Source organism: Charadrius vociferus, unplaced genomic scaffold, assembly GCF_000708025.1.
Source record: "Charadrius vociferus isolate BGI_N301 unplaced genomic scaffold, ASM70802v2 scaffold7, whole genome shotgun sequence".
NCBI classification, from domain to species: Eukaryota; Metazoa; Chordata; class Aves; order Charadriiformes; family Charadriidae; genus Charadrius; species Charadrius vociferus.
Genome location: NW_009649308.1, coordinates 5,796,655 through 5,819,046, shown reverse-complemented (window position 1 = coordinate 5,819,046; position 22,392 = coordinate 5,796,655). Strand labels below are relative to the sequence as shown.

Sequence of the window (22,392 nt, the reverse complement as noted above, 5' to 3'; positions counted from 1 at the left end):
ATTGGGTTTTCATTATTAACAATCTGGAATCCAGTAACATTGGCACCTCCATGCATTACTCTCTCCAGAACAATGTCTGTGAAACCCTGGGAGGACACATGTAGAAAACAAGAATCATTGCCATCCAAAGTCCCTTTTCTTTGGCTCAGTTTTACCTGCTACAAGAGTAGCACAGAAGAAATGGATTGATTTCCCTCTTGTTAGCCGAAAATATTCTACCAAGGAGACCAGTACTATCACAACTGGGATTGTGATAGCAGCAGAGTACAGAATTTAAAATGTCTTGTTGTTCAGACCTTTGCAATAGAAAACTGCCGTGTTGTGCTGTGGCAATGCGGTACATAATATTCACTGATCAGGAAGAAAACAGTGGGAAAACTTGAAGTACTCTTTTCTCCTCATCATGGTGAAAACTAGTCACAGGCTTCCATCCCATTTGTACAGTGCACACCTCTTGCTAGACACTTCTCCGTCACAGCATTACTTAACATTTCACTTGAAAACATAACGGTATGATTCTCTCCCACTCTGTTGTTATTTATACCTGAGGCAGTAAATTGGTGTCTTTTTGATTAGTATGACTTGATTGCAGTCATGTTTATCTGAATGTCAGTGGTTACACATGCTAAAAGGCAACCCAGAATAAGAACCCCTGTGTTTCCATGCACACGCTAATCAGTGAGACCATAACTGGTTCTTATAATGCAAAATGACACATCTGAAAGTGATGTAGTGCTTATACTAAGTAAGGGTATTTTAAAATTTGTCTTTTTTACTTTAATCACACCAAAACATGGACACAGAGAATCTTCTACTAAGAGGGATTGCTAACTTGAAAGTGTGAGTTTTGGAAAAACATTTTTCCACTCGCAGTAGACACAGAACCAAAAAATTAGGCTTGTTGCAGGATCAATTACAATATAGCACTTTTTCAAAGGAACTATAGCAGATGGTGTTTCAAAGGCATCATAAACATCCCTGAGAGTCAATTCTAGAATCCATAAGAAGCATATACAAATGTACTGTCTTGTCCTGGTAGGTCATCACACACACAGGCACCACCCTACACTACAAAAGAAGAGCTAGAGAGCCTGGCTGGTTTACCTGATGGAATTGTTCTAATTTGCAGCTTTTTACCACTTATTTTATATACAAATATGCTACAATTATCTCTCCTGGAGTGCTTAAATTTCAAATCTGTTACATAGAAAATAATGGTTATCAAGTGTCTTATTTATGAGGATACAAATTAGTGGAAAACATGTAATTAAATTATTATTTTAAGATTAGTAGAGGAGACTCTTAAACAAAAGAAAGACCATAATTGAGTACAAATGACTATAACACACCAGTTCTAGTATTTACTGGAGTAATTTCTCAAAATCCAAGAACTCATCCATGCATTTCCTCTTTTGCTGATTAAAGTTGCCACAACCTGAACAGAATATATTACCCTCTAAACCTTAGCTTTACTTGTAATAAAGAAAAGCTCTTACCAGGTTAGCTAACATGTAGTGATAGCCTCTAGAATGTTTGCCGAGGATTACAACCTGTGTGAAGAAAAAGTTACATGTTATTCAGTTGCAAGAGGATGACTCTTAACTAGTGGAAAACACACATTTTGGTAAACCTCTAAGCCCAGACCACGGGCAGCACGAGTATTACGGATCTGTGTCTTTACAGATACGATGCAGTCATTTGTGTTTTTAAAACACACCGGCAGAGTACAAAGACGAGTAACTCACAAGGCTGAGAAGTCTCCGCTTGCAGAGATGACCTTACCTGGCAAACTCACCCTTGTGATCAATGTCCCCCCTGCAGACCAGGTTAATTTTAATTATCAATTCAAGCATTTATGCTCTGAAATGAGGTACCGCTATATCTACCCACTCAGTAAACTCCTCTTTGCTTTGTTCCTTGTTTGTGAGTGTGTGAGAGGTGGGTGACACAGCCCAGCCACTCACCGTGTTTCATCACGCTGTACCAGCACAGCAGGGCTCGGCAGGCTCCAGGTCGTACCGGGGGTTTTCTGCCATGCGAACCCTGGCCAAGCCTCGTCATACATGAATGCTTGAAGTTAAACTCCTAAAGTGATAAGCAGTGACCTTCACTGCCTTTTGACAGCTTTCAAAATGCCTGCAAACTTGTCGCTCCCAGTGCACCTAAATGGACACATCTGACCTTACATGTTTCATAAAAAATTATACTAAATGTGATGTTGCACATTCCACTAAACCAACATCTCCTGCCCTCTCTGACCCGACTTGGGCACCTCTCTGTACAAATGGAGTCATTAAATGGAAGCGCTAAGAGACAAAAAAGCAGCAGGATGAACCGAGCAGCTGGATTCTGTCAGGGTGGTGGGGAGGAGTGGAGGCAGCACTGCCTGGCAAGCCTGAATTCTGCCGTCCTGTGTGCTTGTCCCCACTCCAGTAATACTGTGATTGGCAGAAAGGAGGAAAAAACACAGTTCCCACTTTTACGCAGCTGGCTGCCAGCTCACCAGCAATACCCCTTCTGCAAGACTATGCCACTGCACTTAGCACTACTCCCTTCGGATGATAGTCTCAGTAACAGCCACCCAGTCCCACAGCCATCAGGTGGAACAGTGTCCAGCAGTGAGAATTTAATTAATAACCGGTGATTACGTGTGTCAGCACAGAATCAAACTTACCCAGACTTGCTGGATTAAACTAATAGAAGTTAAAACCAGCAAACATAATGCTGGCGATACCCCACAGGTGTATCACTGACTATACCCTATGAGCAGCTGAAGTGAACAGATGATGTTTTTGATGGAGAATCATCTTAAAATCTATACATGGTATATACCAACGCTCTTCTCCATGGTCACAGATAAACATTCCAAATGCCATATTCTAAAGGACATCTTTTCAACATGACCACTTACGTCTTTGCTAAAAACAGATGACATTTGAGTCATTGACTTTAGATATACTGCTGAGCCTGTTAAAGTTCTTGATTAAATTATGAAGTTCCCAATTGCCTCTTTGGGTTGTCTTGTCCTTAATAGATGCCATTTCTTCTAAATTCACATTTAATTCTGTAGGAATTTGCATACTTCCAGCAGTCTGAAAATAAATTGCTGTTCAGGTCCTCTTGAGAACTGTATGTACACTCTGCTGGTAGAAAGCATCTGCTTTCCCACACTCACATTTGTTTTCTATGGAAATGTGCAAGCTTCCTTCAGATCATCTGGTGAGCATGCTATTTGCATACTGAATTCTCTGTATGTTTTAATTTCACCTTAAAGACAGTGATTTACTTTTGAAAGGTTAGAGACAAAGAACTTATTTAACAACAACAATACTTTTTGTCCTTTTAACCTTAATAACAAATACGAAAGCTTTTACATTTCTTTCCAGAAAAGTGCTTATTTAAGAGAAAAATACCATGACAGACGAAGTTAGAGGCTGTAAGAAAAAACATCCATGGAGCTGCTACAGGCATCAGGAGCAATACTGCAAACATGAAATGTGGGACTCATTAGCATAGATCAGGCTCAACTTCCCAACTCATCTGTTGTCAGGTCTCCAAACTGACCAGAAATAATTCTGTTTAGTCCCTTAGAGAGGTCCAACGTACTACAGTCAAGCCTTAATTCATAAAGCATTTTTCAACAGTGACCTGCCAGTATTTCTACTCACACAATCAACCACGTTAGATCGTAATTATTTAACTGGATCTTAACAATGTTTTTAAACTTCACTATGCATGCTGTCCGAAATCTTAACAAGCACAACTCTCCTCCTCCCTCACTTTCCACCCTCTACCAACTTTCCAGCATGTTGAATGGAGCTGCTGGATTAGCGAGCCCAGCAGAAACAATCCCAGACATCAGTGTTACTCCTCGGGGAGCAAAAGGATGGAGGAAGCTTTTTTATGAAGAAGGAAAACAGGAGTATAACAAATAAATCTCATCAGCTGCTTATATATTGTGAAGCTTATATAGAAAGTGGGATATTGAATAGTGGTGGTGAATAGAAAGCCAGGATTACAGGACAAGGATTTCACAGAGCTACATGTCTTTGGTAAGTTTCACTTCTGAGACTTAATATTGCTTTCACCTTGACTGAAAGAAAAGCTTATAAGATTTTATACCGAACAAAGGAGGAGGGGAAAAATGGCTGGAAACTATCATGAATAATTCAGACTCCTGATCCCCTATAATTCTCGCCTTGTAGATAAAAAGATCATAATGTCAGGTTTGATATAGAATCAAATAAAGTTTGTATTTTTAATTAACTCTTTGGAAATTTCCAATTAATTAAGAGAAAATCTAGAGGGAACATAATTAAAATGTATCTGGTTTTAAAATATAAGTCAAATCTGCTGGCCAGCACCAGGCTTACTGGAAGCACAGACCTATATGCCAGATTTGAGAAATTAAGTCAGCATTGCCAATTTTAGTTTTTCATTTGCCTGGGGATGTTATTTTTTTGACTCAAGCATAAAGACAACTTGGTTTCCACTGCATCAGTCATCACCATAATAAATAGGCAACTATAATTTTTTGCCTTAGCTTTTACACTTTTCTTACAGTTTTGGAAGATAGCATTGTAGAGATTAACTGGTTAATATTAAATTGGTATGGAGCATGGCGATATTTCTCAAGCAATAATGATGATTCTCTCATGATGTAGTTCAAAAGCTACACAACACCTAAGAGGAAGGACAGTGAAGAGGAAGCAAAATAACTGTAATACTAACCTGACAATTGCTCCATTACCTTTTGACTTATTCCCCACTCAAATTACAAGCACAGCTAGTTCCTGGTGTAGAACATGGATCTGGGGTTTTTGGCCATGAAAATTAATTGTTAGTGTTAAGGGTGGAGGGAACATTTTGAGGAGACTGGTGAACTCTTCGATAACAGTCAAGGCAGGGAAGCTGTTTTAAACAGTAGTGATGGAGACAGATCCGGGGGTTTCGCTAAAATATTCCTCCAAGGACTTAATGAGGAACTAGAATGGTAAGAACAGAGTGCATAGGTGAACAGTAGCAACAGACCAGAGGAAATGAATGGGTTAACAAAAGAAGACACTGTGGGCTCAAAAGAAATCAAGCGATGGAAGAACAGTGCAAGTTTGGCAGGTGGGACTGAGCAGTCATATTTTGTCTTTTAAAAATATCAATGGTTTGTCTCTGATTCATAAAGGGGAAAGATAACTTTTGTTTGATGGATGGTTCACAGACTAGGTGAGGTTGGCAGGGGCCTCTGGAGATTGTCTATTCCGACCCCCTGGCTCAAAGCAGGGGCAGCTGGAGCAGGCTGCTCAGGACCGTGCCCAGCCAGGGTCTGAATATCCCCAAAGATAGAGATTCCATGAGCTCTTTGGGCAACCTGATTCTGTCTGACCACCCTCACAGTAAATATTACTTTTCTTAGGTTTAAAAAGAATTTCCTGCATTTCAGTTTGCGCCCTTGCCTTTTGTCTTGTCACTGGGCACTGCTGAGACTCTGAAACTCAGTGAGATTCTGAGAAGAGTCTGGCTCCATCTTCCTCATTCCTTCTCACCAGGTATTTGCAGTTATTATTAATTTTGCCCCTGAGCTTTCTCCTCTCCAGGCTATGCAAACCAAGTTCTCTCAGCCTTTCCTTGTGCATCAGATGTTCCAGTCCCTTAATAGTAGTAGGGGCCCTTCACTGGAGTTGCTCCAGGATGTCCATGTCTTTCCTATACAAGTCAGACCAGAACTGTACATGGCACTTGAGATGCGGCCTCACCAGCACTGAGTAGAGGGGAAGGATCATCTCTATTGACCTGCTGACCATGCTAATCCTATGCAGCCCAGGATGCTCTTGGCCGCCTTTACTGTGAGAGTGCAGTGCTGGCTTGTGCTCAATTTGTCTGCCAGGACCCTGAGATCCGCCTCCGCAGAGCTGCTTTCCAGCCAGGAAACCTCTGCCTAGTTTGTACTGGTGCATGGGGATATTCGCTCTCTACAGGTCCCTGAAAGGACCTGTAGTGAGGTGGAGGTCGGTCTCTTCTCCCAAGTAACAAGTGATAGGACAAGAGGAAACAGCCTCAAGTTACGCCAGGGGAGGTTTAGCATAGGTATTAGGAAAAGTTTCTTCACTGAAAGGGTTATCAAGCATCGGAACAGGCTGTCCAGGGAAGCGGTTGAGTCACCATCCCTGGAGGTATTTAAAAGATGGGTAGATGTTGTGCTGAGGGACATGGCTTAGTGGTAACTTGGCAGTGCTAGGTTAACAGTTGGACTCGATGATCTTAAAGGTCTCTTCCAACCAAAACGATTCTATGTTTCTATGATTCTTCCTCAGGTGCAGGGCTTTGCATTTCCCTTTGTTGAACTTCATGAGTTTCCTCTCTGTCCACTTCACCAGCCCGTTAAAGTACTGCAGCACAACCACCTGGTGTATCAAACACTCCTCCTAATTTGGTATCACCTGAAAACTTGCTGAGAGTGCACTCCATCCCATAACCTTCAGATCATTAATAGAGAGGTTAAACAGCATTAGCCCCAGTACCCTTAGTACTCCAAGTAGTAACTAGCCTCCAGCTGGCCTTTGTGTTGCTGATCACAACCCCCAGCAGTTCAGTCACTTTTAAATCCACCTTACTGCCTCTGTAGGCTTTGATTTTAAAAACTCACTGAAAAATACAAGCTAAGAGGATATGCTTGCACTTTTACCTAGAGAAGTAGCTATCACAATTTTGGCAGCAGTGAAAAGAAAACTACCATGTCCAATTAATACCTGTTTGGAGCTCATCTTCCCTTCATTTGAATCCATTGCCATCTGGTCAGTTTAGTCTGTTTAATCAGTTATTTATCATCCTTTATTTACAAATGAAAAAAGAAAGAACAAAAATCAGACCACAGAAGTACAAACTACCTCGTCTACAGCTCAAAACCCTGATATTTTATGAGTCTATTAGTTCTTCCCATAACATAAAATACTGATGCTGACAGGCAGTATTGCCACAAAGAAGGTCTAAAGATTTTTACTGTGCTTTTCATACCTGACAAGTGGCAGAAATATGCCACTTAAATGGAATGACAGGCAGAGATCTGACCTGCTGTAATGTGTCTTTCCATTTCGACCATATCTGGGAACAATGAGGCAGTTTAACTCTAGCACTCTTCTTTCTTAGGTTTTAAAAAGACAGCAAGAAAAAGGAGATTTCCTATAAGCTCAGAGTAAAAAAGGATTTTGTTCTCTGTTGAGGTTATTCATGCATTAATTTGGGTTCCACTTCTGCAAAAAGCCCGTATTTAACTTGAAGCATTTCTACTGATTTTTAAGTGTATGTGTAAGTTTCTGTGGACAGGAGAGCTTAACTACCTCCAGTTGAGCAGTAATGTGGCTGTACATCTTGCTATAGAAATACAATTATGACACCTTTGCCTTCAAAGCAGTGTGCAAACACCAGAAGTGACTGCATGATTCTTTTCAGCAGCAAACAAGCGAAACAGTTAAAATGGACTCAGGTCTAAAAAAAAAAAAAAATCAACAGTATTGTCAGGATCAGCTATCAGTGTTGACTGCACTTCGTGGGAACGACACGGATAACAAGTCCTTGCTACCTGAAGCATGGCAGCAACTGTCTGGCAAGCTTAAATTGTAGTGGAGCACACTGTCTTCTCTAATGGGGATCAGGTCAGGTGTTTCCTGGTTTCTATCCCTATTGACAGCATTTCTGTTCTGAGGATGGAGTTACTTAAAGCTTATCTCAGATCTGAGCAGCTCCTACCTGATACTGGATTGAATGACTGAAAAGTTGTGCCCTGTGATGCAGCACCCTATCGAACCAGTGGCACTGCCTAATTTGGTCTTCAGGACACACTTAAGAAAGGAGAGGAACAGAGTCTCAGGATGACAGTCCACTTAGTTCAATAAAAGCTGAAGTCAGGGCTCAAAAAGTTCTTGTCAGTATGTTAGCAAGGACATCTAGCTTATCTTGAGTGACATCTGCAATGTATGGCAACTCAGCTGTTTCCACCACTCAAGCCAAGAAGAAACTAAAGAAGCCCTTCAGCTGGGAAGCATGGAGCTCTCCCTGGCCTCCCTCCCACTCCTGTAGACCCCCGCTGCAGGGGGGAGCTGCCCCTGGGGTCTGCAGCCACCCCACTTCAGTTCTCTGGGGTCACTGCACTGATAACAGCAATGTAGTTACCTTCTACCCTGTCACTGTCTGGGCAAAGCTGCAATAGCATTTGACAGCCATACATAATCATTCCTCACTATGCTTACTTTGCACAGGTCACCCCTCGTCATGTAAATTTTCCAGATAGGAGTACGATAAACAGGAAGAGAACGGAAAATAAAAGCTCTCCTGAAATGTGAACTGGATTTTCCTCATCTAGGCAGATGCCATAGTAAAAATGAGATCCCTTGTAACCTCAGTAGATGCATTTTAGTGCAAGACTGCTGTGCCCACCCCCCTGTTTTCCAACACACTCACATGCTCCTGCAGAAAGACTGAGTTTCCTTTGAGTATTATAAACACCAGACAAGGTTCGATCTTCCTTGAGTAAATTTATAAAAAATAGCTTTTTTTGGCGTCATGACTTTGTCTCTCACTCACACCAGCACCAACATATGAGGTTCCAAAGGAACCGCAATCCTGCGGTGGCAAAAGATATGTCACAGCTAATGGTGGTCTGTCACAGCCAAACAAGGGGTAATTGTCCTGTCTTTAATTCCACAGAAATAAAGCCATTTCCATGTTTGGTAGAAGTGGCTTCCCTCATACAAAGGGTCAAAACGTCACGATTGCAACTGTAGTGCAAACCCAGGGAAGGCAATTTATTTCTTCACTTAGTATTAATGGGATGGGAATCTGACCATCAGGGATTGGGATGCTGTAAAATATGCAGTAAACAATGATTTCATTTATATGAAGAATGAATACTGTATTAAATTTGAGTTAAATATTAAATGAAGAATGCATTGAATATTAAGATGAAGATTCTACACACGTATTATTTGTTGCAGACAAAAATAACTGCACATATAGTTGAGATTAATTCATCCACCATTTCAGAGGCTTGATGTCCTTTAGGGGATGTCACAAATCCATACACAGTCCCAATTGCTGAATTTTGTATTTTTGTGCAGTATATAGACCTAAGAATTTTACTTCCATGCAACTGCCACCTTGTCCATTTGTGACTACACCTCCTAACCAAAATCCTGCTTTCCTCTATAGCACAGTATCAAGATCATTTGTTTTGGCTTATAAAACATTCTTCAAACAGCTTTTGGATCTTCTGCAATGTATCTCTCATAGGAGATAATTTCCTGGAGAACTGGAATCTCCTAAAAGAAGGGGACAAAGGGAGCATGGTGGAAGCAGGGATTCGAGATGCCTCTGAAGCATTTTATTAAAGTTTTTCACTTTCTGGTCCCCTCCTTGTGCCCTTCTCTCCCTTGCCTCTCTCCTTGATGACAGTCACATCAAGAGTGAAATTTTAGTTTTAGGCCATCTCCAGATAGATGATGGCTGTGCATGGTAGTCCTTGGAGGGTAATTAAATGCAGCATCTGAAAGTTGTATTGTACTTCATTCTCCCTCCATATGGCTAAACTTTCTTTTCCCATAACTAATCTGACATCTGCTGATTGAAGATTGTGTTATGGAATATGCATTAAGTTTGTGCATAAAAGGTTACATTAGAAATTACTTAGGAAAAAAATTACAAACTGCAACATAGGTTCTGAGGGCACGATACTTTCTCCTAATTTCTTTCAGTGTGATGACAAAGTTTTCTGTGAATTTTCTGTACCCTGAAACAATTTTCCTAAATTCATTTTTCTTGGTGTGAGTTAGCAATATTGTCAGATTAACTAATCTGTTGGCAGTTATTGTTAAAGGACATATTCTACTGCAAAACCTCAGCCCCTGGAGGACACTGAGACGAAGAATTTTATGATCCCTGATAACTGACATTCATAATCACAATTATTTACTCTTTAAGCGGAATAAAATTAATTAAGTAAACTTTTCTTTTTATCAAAATCTCTTCTTTGTTTAGACAGATGAGAGCAGTGTTATCTCTCTCAGGACTGCATCTCTCTTCACAAGTCATATCCTTCAATACAAAGACCATCACATCAAAATCAATCAAAACTCAAGCTGCCCTTCATCACTTGAAGCTATTTCACTAAAAACAAGATCAGATATGGGGGGTTGTTACAATCATAACAAAAATCCTTCACAATGTATGAAAGGGATACTCAAAATTGCCGAAACCTTTGTCCCTTATTTTGCCAAGACATTCTCAAGAGCAGATATTTATTCCCAGAGAGCTTCCTTGAAGAGATTTATGTGTTGTAGAAAATTTTAATTAGTGAATTCCTTAGCTTCTTGAGTGAGATTAATAAAGTAAAAATCCAGTTGTGTTCTGGAGAAATTTTTGCAGTTGTATTTATGGGAAGTAAATGTCTTAATTAAATATGTTAGTTTGCAGCAGTAATTTCCACACATAGGTCATTTTAGGAAGGAGGCCATATTTTAATTGTCTACACAGTTCTAGCATATTCTTTGAGAAAGATCCTCCCTTGAAAAATGTTCATAATGGAGTGATTTTTCATTCAAGGTAATTTCACAGAGGTTCCAGTACTTTCTCAAGCCTCTGTGAAATCTTAAGTTCAGAACTCACCTGCAATTTCACATAGAGACTTCAGATCTCATAAAAAACAACTGAAAAACAAATGTGTACAGGAAATTTCAAATCACTGTAAGCTTTCTGTGTTGAGTGTCAGAATTGCTTTAATTCAACACTGACAAACCATGCTACAGTACTCTCCTCATTGGTTTAATCTTCTAGATCTGCTGGCTCAGTGTCGTCTTCCTCCCTCTTTCTTTGCTGTAACCCTTCTCAGGTCAAACACTACCAGAAGGTCAGCAACAATGACATCGAGGGATTTGGGTTATGTTCTCTGATCTGACAGAATTTTTTGGTATGATGTTGCATCTGAAGCTTTTTGATTCAGTGTTTTCATAAAAGTTTGAATTATTTTTTTGAAGACAACTGATTTGGTAGAGTATTTGGGACTCTGCAATTTCCGTTTCTCAACATGGATCTTCCAAAGAGTCCAGGGAAACTGAGATCATATTAGCTGATAGGATAGGTACACTGAGGAAGATCCTCGCTGCATTCTGTCTTCCTACTGCTTCTGATAAATTGTGAAATATTCGACTATCTTGTATCTCACCCCACCAAGGACCACTCCTGTTCATCAGTCAAGGCCCTGTGGAAATACATCTTAACGCTGCTTAAGCCCAAGGTCACCACCTCCAAGAAGAGACATGAGGTTTTGCTAACCTGAGAACAAACAGGTACCGCTGCTATCTCTGCTCCAATACTCTAGAGAGCCCAAAAGAATAGGAATTTATGCTAACTGCTCAGATGGGTAAGCTTCTCGATAACCATCACATGCTTTTCACTGACACACAGCCACCTTTTCAAAAGACACCAGTATTTCGTAGTCATTTCTTAGCTCAGAAAAGTTAAGCAAACAAGTGAGTGCACCTGGCTATACTACTAGAGTTGACTGCCTTTCCCTAGTAACATTCATGGTTAAATTTCCTTCAGTCTACAATGCAACCAGCTCCTATCCCACGTAACGTGGACCCATCACGTCATCCTCATTTCCAACTTCAGATATGCTCTCTTTACTTACGCTACCTCCTTGCTTCTCGGCATTTGTGGATGCTGTCGCTGGAGACCTACAAGTCCACATCAGGTATATCAAAATCGGCACCATCAAAACTGACTGCCAGACTAGCAACCTTTGCTAAGTTTCACAACACCTGAAGTCACTTTCACAAAGACTATTAATAATAGTAATCTTACATTTATTCTTACTTTTCCAAACCTTATGCAGGAATCACAAATGCTTCAGCACTGTCATACAATTTGAAGGTATATCCACATCATTAACAAGCAGTTCTTTAATGATCTTTGCATCGTGTGCCTAATCCCTGTGACACAGGAGATGACATCGAACTGTCCTTTTTGGCTTTCAATACTGTGAAACTGCATGTTGAATGTTCTTAAGAGTACACTCTTGCAATCACAAATAAACATAAACAATGCTCATTTCTTCTTCTCATATCCCACCGGGAAAATGAAACTCCTTTAGTCTTAGCTGCTCAAAATATAAAAGGATTTATATCTGTTGGGGGAAGAGAGGAAGAAATTAGGTAAACTGAGGCATAGAGTTTTAATTTTAAAAATATATAAATTTCCCATTTTCTCCACACCTCCCATCAGCATGTCAGACTGAAATCCCACTATTACTCCCTGGAATTGAACAAGAGTCCTTGGAAACAGAATTCTGCTTATATAAACCATTACTGCATGTCAGGACCACTTCAAACTATTATTTGGATATAACCCAGAAGTGTCGCACTAATTCAGTCCCAAGGCTCACATGAGAATCTTTTGGAACGGGTTTTGTACTGCAGAGCACTGCCTTCAAGCAGACTGAAAAATACTGAATAGTAGCCATTCTTTGTGGGTTTTTTTTTTCCCTTTTGAACATTTCTTTTCCTTTTTAAATACCCTATGAAATAAAGGAAAAAAAAATCAGTGCAACCTCCTCTAGGAAAAACAAGGTTACTTTTTCTTATACCTTTTATTATAAAAGGAATTTTACTGTGACTAGAATTGCATTCAATTTGCTCTTTTCAATGCTTTGAAGGAGTCTGAAAGATTTATTCTGCTTCACTATAAACAGCGCTCTGTAATATTCCCCGCATAACTTGGTGCATAAACCACGAACCAAAAGAGATTACAAAGAGTTAACCTATTTTTACTACACTTAGTCTATGCAGCAGGGGAGGCCATTTTACTTATATGAGAGAATCAAGTTATAGCAATATTTTTCCTTTCTGATTCTTTCCATGCATTCTCCCAGGATAGAAGATACTCAGGGTATTTTTAAGGATCTATGTATATTGGTGATAATTTTATTCATTAGATGTTTTGGAAGACTGAGCTTCCAGTAGTACATATGCCATTATACCAAAACATGCATGCCCACGGTGGGACACAAATACATTTATTTTAGTAACATGGGCTTTTTTTAAGCCTGGGAACAATTAACTTCCTCTAAAATTGCTATGCTGTTTTCCATATTACTGGTTGAATACTGTGGGATGAGTTTGTATTTGAGTTTTAGCTGATGACTTACAGGGCCTGAAATTTAGCCCAGGCTACCTCTCGTACCTTTACTCTGCTCCACAGAGGCCAGTGGAATTGCACTGGTATGAAGGTGGGATAAGAGACAGGGATCATGTATAATTACAAGCAGTGAGTGATTTGCACCAGGATGGTACTGTGCCATCTTATGACCCGATCCAAATCCACCTGTAGCCCAGAGCAAATGCATCACAGCTCTGGATCACACCTTCCTCCTGCAAGGCTGTAGCTATCAGTTGGTAGTGTCTTATAAACCGTAGCACCAGCATCTGGGCTAAAAAAGCCCAGCGGGGTGGTCCCCAACTCCGAAAATCTTGCCATTTGAACCACGGTGTAACAGTATTCTACGAAACGCACTTGGGAACGTCTTGGTGCCTACAGGGCCCTGAAAAGCACCAGTGGTTCTCTTCCTCTCCCAGATATGTGATTTGTACTGCACCAAAGCCGTTAATCCTGCCTTAGTCAGCTGTGAAAAAAAGACATACGCTCTTGTGCAGCTTTTCTTTTACTGAGTTAGGACTTCTTCCCTTGTAAATGAACTTACGAGACACCAGAACTATCACACTGTCTCTGGTGATGTACAACGCCTGTTTGCACAGTGGTATTGTGCTATTACTATTCATTTTGATAGTGTGTTTCCGTCCTCTCCCTGCAGTTGGTTCATCTGTATTGTCGCCAAGATGGTTGCCTTGGAAACTAATTAAGGAAAGCCTTTGGTTGGAAGCAGAGTTTCAAGCATTAAACTATTTGAGAGACAGACGCAGAAATTAAGGTAATGTCTGCAAAGATGAAAGGGTTTATCCTTTATACAGAGAAGAAAGAACCACATTAAATGCTAGGACTGTAACAAAGCAACTTCTATACAACACTGATTTTTAAAACCTGGGAGAGATGTGTGAGTGAGTGACTTTAAAATCAGCCAGCTTAGAAGAGGTGAAAAAAATTCCCAGAGCTATTAGGGATGGGGAGATAGACAAATACAGTGGGACAAAAAACTCAGGAGATCACGTTGAGCAAATCCTGGCCAGCTCTCCCTTTCCCTCAAATACTCAGTATCTTTAAAAGACTTCCTGTGAATACCAATACAGCTAACGGAAGACCAAATCCTCTCCCCACAGTCCAGGTATGGCACGAGAAGCATCAGTGCCTGCATTTGCTCCCAAAGTACATCAAATGCAGGAGTGAGAGGCTATCGCAAATGGCCCTCAGGCTCAACTTTTCTACTGAGACTGTCAACAAGGGCAACAATTAGTACCAGCTGCAGAAGCAGCTCATACAATGCGGACACAGGCTAAATAATGAGTGGGATCCTCAGAGGGCTTTCTAAGGGCAAACACACATGCACAAATTCTGCGCACTGAAAAGCTGCAAAGAAAGGCGAACTATGCGGCAAACTGTGCTTTTACAGCTACCTATCAACTGAAGTTCAAAGCAAATACAATCTCTCAATGAGCACAATGGTATCAATTTAAATATTGTCTCCAGAACAATGTGCGGGGTAATGGTTGACTCTATACTTGCAGCAGCGTAACTGAGAAAAGATTTTGGTTCTCTGTACATTTTCATGGCAATGCAGAGGTTGCCATATAGATATGCCTGTAACTGCATAAAAGAGTACTACAAATGTTGTGGTAAAAATATGCAAAATATTAAAAGCAGATGCATGTGTGTGCACTGGTGTGTGCATTTCTATCCCATGAATTATCATAAAACATAAAATGAGTAATTGCTACTATCACAGAAAAATGAAAACTCTAACGGTGACTTCAGGTTCATATGCCTCTGGCGAAAGAAACCAGAGCTGCTTGGCAGCAGTCTTCTACATACAGCAGCTCGCACGTTTATGGTGAGACATTTTGTATTAATTATTATTATTACTGATCAGATACATTTAAAACTGTGCTTTAATGTCTTTTGAACACTTCTAAGCTTTGTGTGCCATTACCTCAGTCATTCTGCAGGATGACTAATACTCTGTTAAATCCCTGTCATTCGGAACCTGCCTTGCTTTATGAAGTCTGGATGATGGCTTTGGAGAGACATTACTATTTACAAGCTAGAAATTCTCTCCTTAGGTATGTGTGAAACGTGCTGTATGTGGGGCAGATTAACCCAAGATGTTACTTCTCTCTGCTTTGGCAATCCATCTCTGGCCCTTTATTAGTTTTACAGCTGATGGGAGCAGGCCCTTTAAGGCAGATACAGCGGTCGCTTTTGACACATGCTCATTTTTTACTTACCTTCCACTAGCTATGGTCTGACTGACGTAAGTAATTCCCCTTTCCTCCCCACACACCCACACGGACCTGTGAGCTGCTGAAACTCTCTGGATGTGAAGGGCAAGGAGTGACCTTTCATTCTGCTTTAGATCCTGGTTTCAACAATACTCATGGGCACCTAATGAAGAAACGTCCTAGATTTTAAGTTTCTAGTTCATTGGAAACGTAAAAATGAACCGTACCTGTTCCTGAGCGACGTTACACAACACTGTACATATCAGACACACTCTCGGAGCCTCAGCTGAACCCCCTCCTCCACACAGAGGATAAAAACCGGGCTGTGACACAGCCGTGGCACAGAGCCCTGGAGGACGCGGCAGTGGCACACTGCTCTGGAGGCTGTGCTCCGTGCACACAGTACCTTCAGAGGACACAGCATCACTAGGGTTCATAAGCAAAGCAGAAGCTGAAGCTACCCATAGCTCTGCTCCTCCTTCGAGTGTTCCACTCTGTTTATAGGCAGTTATTATATTTTTAATTGCTACAGAGAATACAGGCAAACCCACACCACACTGTTTATAATGTAACACATAAACCAGGAAGCTTACATGAAAGTGGCATTGATTTTTTCACTTACATTTTTCCTTATTGTTGTTGGTTTTAATGACTATTGGTCAATCGAATCCCGCAGTTTTGTATTTCTTATGACACCCCAAATGTGAAAGCTGTCGTGCAGTGAGCACAGTCCGCTGAGATCTGAACAGGTCTGCAGAGGGATACAGCGGTGGCTGTACTGAAAACCTGCAGCCCATCTTCCTAATCTCCAAATTTCAAACTCAAAGGTCAAGTCATAGTCAGTGCTTGCAATGGACAGAGTTTGGTCAATCAGATTACCCTTCTTGATCCTACACACGCCTTACTTCAAGTCTTCTTTGACAGTTTGACTGTCACTGTAAAATTTTGGGGACTGCATTCTCTACTGTAATATTGCTTCTGCTTTGTGAGATGCCTCTGCTCAGTACAGAGATTGCCTTGGAGCCTAACCTTTATGACTATGTTTGGAGATAGTGCCCTTTTGATAAAAGCATGCAGCCTCTGAAATAAACAGGTCTTTTGTAAAGTTTCACCATTTTGATCCTGAATGGAGTTTCTTCCTTCTTATTTTCCCTCAGGAGATTTTCTTCTAAATGGACACAAAGCCACTCTAGTTTGAAATACAGCTTGTTATCTTGGGAATAAGAAAAACATATTTCTTAACTCAAAATATGTCTCTAAATACACGGTTGAACAAGCTAAAGCTTACTGTTAGTTCTCGGAAGAAAATGTTCTTCTGTTTATGAGAACAAAATTTTGTATCTATCTGTGAAGGAATACTGGAATACTTTAGCATCAAGGGACAAGAAGTGTGGGGAGCTTATGAATTTTGCATGACATAAGTGTTGCTATCTGTATGCTTGAGAGGCCACTAGATGATTAAATTGGATATAGTTTTGTTGTGGAAGGAGGGATATGGATCCACACGCTCAATGGTTATAGAACTATAGGGCAAGTGAACAAACAGATGGTAACTTACAGAATGACTATTAATCTCTCTGTTTCCCCTTACTCTGCAGCTGAAGAGACAGGGCCAGAGGTGATCTGGGCAGGATATCCACCTCTAGGACAAAACATGGAGCTCATCACAAGATTCTCGGGAAGGGGAACGAAACCAGATGTGCTGCATAGTGAAACCTGGCACAAAACAGGTTACCCAGGCAGAGGAGGAGCTGAGGTGTCCTCTTTCCCCTACCTTACATTTACACACCCGGGGAAGACAGCTGGGAGAGATCCTTTCCTGGGTACCAGCCAGCCCTGAGAAGAGAAATACTTCATATGACAGGTTTCAGATCTTGGAAACATAGGGACGTACAGATGTGCCAGATGCTAAAGGCATATGGAATACTCAAGGTCACTGACTCGCATGTCTGTGCGTTGCTGGAGGAAGGTACAGAATATTCCAGCAGGATGCGAAGTTCTGAAGAAAATCCTTAGATGTGTAGTTGTCTTTAGACAAGCCTACACTTTTGGAAAAGAGGTATACCCTGGTTTGAACCGGTTGAAAAAAGCATCAAAGGAAGAGAACCGCACGCGCTGACCAGCCTGATACAGGAGAAGACGTCACTCTTATTTAATCCAAGCACTAACACAAAGACATGATATGTGGTTTCTGGAGCAGAGAACTGACAAGCTTGCTGAATGGCCTGGCCAAGAGCCCAACAGTCTGATAGCAAACTCAGCACGTGTGTAGACTGTTTAGTGGTTTACAGTCTGTTTATTTCTGCTATGACTTTTGTTCTTGAATAAGTCCTATTTGAGTTCTGAAATCCAGAGTCAATGGCAAATGCTGCTGTTGTCCCTGAGAAAATGAAATGGCAGGTGCCACACACCCCCACAGTGACCACAGTAAACCCTCTCTCTGGAGGGAGACATCACTCCCAGATGGTGATGGGAGGGTTGAGCTTTGAAGATGTGCTCCTGAAGAGGTCAAAAAAGGGAGAGGGATGGAAAGGCAGCTGGACTGAGGCAGCCTATGCCAACACTCTGTGGGACAGAGTTTGCCCAACAGTACTCTGTCTTAACAGGTAGAGAGTCTCGGCTTCCCTTTGCTCTCACTGAGAAAAAGCTCTTCAAAGCCACCTGCAGTTGTGCAGTCAGCATGCCGTTAATGTGCTCAGATGTTACTGCCTTTTAGCCAAGCGGAATTTCTAGACTCCAAAGAAAGCAGTGATTTGACTTTCTAAACTGCAATAAAATGCTAGATTTGAAATAGGCAAATCCAGAGTTATCTTACCCCTCAATGATATGCTATTAGCAAACATAGTTGGCTATAAGGAAGACGACTCACCACTCCCTTGAGCAAATTGGCTGTATGGATTTACGTACCACACATATTTGTGAGATTTTTAAACTACTTTATGAGAAGATAACAAGGGAAGCAGAGGAGATGGAAGGAAAAGCCTAAAACCAGTAATTCTTCAGCTATCAGCCTGGAGTCCACCATTACTGACTTTCCCTTCAGAAACTTAAGTCATTGCTTTTCAGTATCAGATAAAAAAACCTCTGCAAGTTGTTGCCAGAAGATATTTTTAGCATCAGAGGCAGAAGCCTGAGATCTACTTGGGCAATTCTTTTTCAAGTAAATGGTCCCAGTGAAATAAATGGGACAATACTCATAAAAAAGTGCTGCATAACCGGACTCTACTTGTTAGACTGCTAAAAAGACATGATTAGTAGTAGAGCATTTATCTCAGAAGGTATCTTTAGTTTGCTTTACTATCTAGCTTTGTTTCCTGAACAAGAAGTTCTGAATCCATTTTTGGTACTGCAAATTCAAACAATTTTGCTCATGAGTATCTTCAATGAAATTAAGTCATATTACATCAATGGTGTGACATATACAACATAGTATTTATGTGTGAAAATGTCTGCAGGATTTGGTTGCAAGGACTGATAGTGGCTAAAACTGGTTGAAACAGTCCTAAAATCTAACTGCAAGAAAATTTTAACATCTTTTAGAAATATTTGAGATAATTTAGGATAAAGATTTCATGGAAATGTCACAGTTTCACAATTTTGCGTGAATAAAGTTTGAAAGATGGACAGCGGGCATAATACAGAAAAAGAGTCATTTAACAGTACAGAGATGGGCTCTATCAATACAATAATGATAATAGAAAGGCTCTAATGATGCAAAAGTGAGTACTGTACAGCGTACTGTAGAGTTTGGGGAAACCTGGGGGGGCCAATAGCAAATCTTTAGTTACACAGCTGCTAATCACATTGACAGAAAGCTGAATCAAACACTTGATAAAATTACAACTTCACTAGGTTTGAATTTAGAATGCTTGCAGAAGAAAAGAGTTTGCCAGTTTTTTGCTATATGGTTTGCTTGGTATATAGCTTTCATTTTAGGCACTGTAACGGTTTGATTATTTTTTTTTTTCTCTCACTTGCACAGTATAGGAAAAAGAGAGAACAAAATGTAAATGGAGTTAGAGAGATCAAACAAAAGGCCTGTTCCCCAGCTAAGAGTGGGCCCAAAGAGCTATTTAAGCTTGGCTCAGGAGTGCTCTCCTGCATCATCTTCTGAAGAGTGGGCTGTGGGGATCGTGTTTTGCATCTTTTGCAAGAACATGAACAAATGAAAGGGGGGGGAGGGGGGAGAAGTTTATTTCACTTTGCTGTATGAATTTCCCTAAAGAGAGCACTCACCATATTGACTAAAAATACAGTGTAAAATACAATGCTATGTATTAGTATCACAAGCATGCTAGCTGTCAGAATTATGGACCAGCATTGGCTTGTGCTATGTTCTCTTGAGCACCACGCTCCTTCCTCTTGTCCTCTGTAACCAGCAGCTACGGGACCTGGCCATGACTACAGCGACCCAGTCCCTGCAGACTGGCCGTCGGCGATGCACATCAAGGCTTGACAGGAACTGAGTATTTTGAGAAGAAACTCGGCAAATGTGGCTTCTGCATTTCCCAGGGTTTATGGCAGTGAGGTCAGTTTGCTACTAGTACACAATACAACATTTCTAAGAGATATGCTAATGCTTCATGAAATTTAAATGTTACTTTTGATCTATTCCATACTATAAACCCACAGTTACGTTTATGAAGTGGCAATAATCAAAGGGTTCTTCAGTCTTAATGTAAGTGAATTCCCACATGCCTATGAATAAACAAACAGCATGGATTTGGTTCCATACCAACACCAGCTTTGCGGTGAGCCCAGGCAGCAGGGACCTGTCCTGCTTCTGCTCCCTGCGATGTGCATCTGTTACTACACCTCTTCACACCGCCAGTGGCACAGGCATTCTGGGTACCACCCTGGGATGGCCAGGGGGTATGGCTATTCCTCCGCGAGAAAGCAAACACTGGGAAAGCCACGCAACAGCAAAACAGTGACTCAAAAGTGCATCTTCCCCAATAAAGGTGTTTAGACTCTATCACCTACAATTCAAGCCTGTCAACAGCACCGGGTGTGCAGGGGGAAGGGCTTTATGTACCAAAAAGTGCTAATGAGCCATTTGGACTACCAGCTGAATTTTTCATTAGCAACATTTCCATTTGGGAATTCTTTAACATGATTCAAAACTACTTTACTGGCTTTTTATTTCTTGTTTCATGTTCCACTTAACAAACTGCACCTGTCTTGCAGTCCCTACAAGTAGCCCTGATGCCAGAAATGCTCCTCTGGCAGCTGAGGTTTTAGGTTCTTAACCTACTTAAAAAGAATTCATTATTAACATTTGGGAAAAAAATATCACAGAGGCATTTCCTGATAGGTTACGTATAAGTGCTGCCATCAACTATAAGCATCACTGAGGCATTTTAATTTTACTAGGTAACCGGCCAGTTGTTGGGACTCACATCTCAATGCATATTTAATTAATTTCTAGAAACAGACAGTTCTGGAAACATTAATGATGTCTGTCACAGAGAGATCACAATTTCTGAAAAGCATATACCTGTTCCAAAATGGTGTTGATTCTGTCTACTTCGCAGTCAATTAAGTATCTTTTTTCTTGCCGCCTGTCCATCTCCTCTATAATTCTTCTGAACTCTTGAACATCCTTTATGCTTCCTACAGATCTGGCTGTCACTTGCCAGTTGTTCTGTACTGCTGCTTCCATAATCGCCTGAAGAATGGAAAATCCTATAGGGGGAAGAGACAATGCAACCATTTAAAAACAGAACAAAAATAAAAAACTGTGTTGAATGTTTGACAACGGGTTCACAAAAACTTGCATCACCTAAAGGGACACGGACTAGCTAACAGCCTGCAAGTGCTTCATTACTTGAGAAAGCAACAGTGTAGGGACCAGTTTCTTCTTTCAGCTACACCACTGCCAAAGTCACTGACTTCAGCAGAATTGCTCAGCGGTATATTACTGTGAGGCGTATCAGAATCTGTCCAATATTTCATATTATGATCCTCTCAGGGATGTTTATGGTCGTGCTGGGGTCTGTGCCAGCTGAGAATAGGAGCCTGCAGCCATTACGTGGGCAAAAGTCCATCAGCTTGAAGAGCCGGACAGAAGGGGTAATTTGCCTGTGCAGACTGCAGCAATGGGTCATTAACTGGCAAAGATCCAAGCGCCGCACAAGAATGCCAATTAAGTCATTGCACTGGTTATCGGAGCCACAAACCACAGGAGAATATTTTACTGATACTCACTTTGATTTCAAAAAATGTTTTTAAGTATGGAGTCTAGCAGCATTAACCACACTTTCAATGCTTTCATTAAGGTAATACCAACTCATTTAGCAGCCTCAACAGAGGAGAGAAGCAGCACAGAATGACCAAAGACTGCACAGTGGGAAATTAAACAAGCAAACAGCATTTCATTTCTTGTGAACAGCCGCGTCTGAGCGGCAGACCGAGCTCAAGTCAAGTCCCCAAGCAAAAGGTGGTGGAACTGGGAACGGTCATCTCCTTCAAGTCATGCTATGTAGGAGCCATCAGAAGTTGATTTGCATCCTTTATTATAGTATATAGCTGGGAATTCAATGAATTAACTGGTTTGATTCAGGAAATTACAATTTTTGCATAGTTCTAATTGTTTTAAATCTGGGCGGATGCCAATCAAAGAGACAGGTCATCTACTTCAAGCACACACAGTGGTTTCCAGTGGAGCTTCTTTGTACAGAAACATCCATGGGAGCTGTGTTTCTGTCCAGATGATTTATTTGCAAATCTTTCAGTCCAATCATTCAGTCAAACCGTAGATTTCTTATCCACAGCCAGATTTCAGAAGCTCAGAATGTCTTCACACACACAAACACATAAACATACAGGATCAACAATCAATTAATTGTCCTCAGTGATAACCAGTCCCCTACGCTTCTGAAACTGAAAGGAATTTGAGCTACAGAGGAACAACACGTGCACTGCTTCGAACTATGCCAATAGCTATTCTGAACTCGGATAT

General features: G+C 40.9%; 1 protein-coding gene across 1 annotated transcript in view; it reads right to left on the bottom strand.

The window, feature by feature from the left end:
* Positions 1-22,392, bottom strand: part of GRIA3 (glutamate receptor, ionotropic, AMPA 3) — a 133,733-nt gene that overhangs the window by 45,783 nt on the left and 65,558 nt on the right. The window contains exons 3-5 of the mRNA XM_009889343.1: positions 20,929-21,116; positions 1,497-1,550; positions 8-86 (exon numbers count right to left, since the gene is read on the bottom strand). Of these exons, the coding sequence (XP_009887645.1) occupies positions 8-86; positions 1,497-1,550; positions 20,929-21,116 (321 nt within the window). The remainder of the gene's footprint in view (positions 1-7; positions 87-1,496; positions 1,551-20,928; positions 21,117-22,392) is intronic.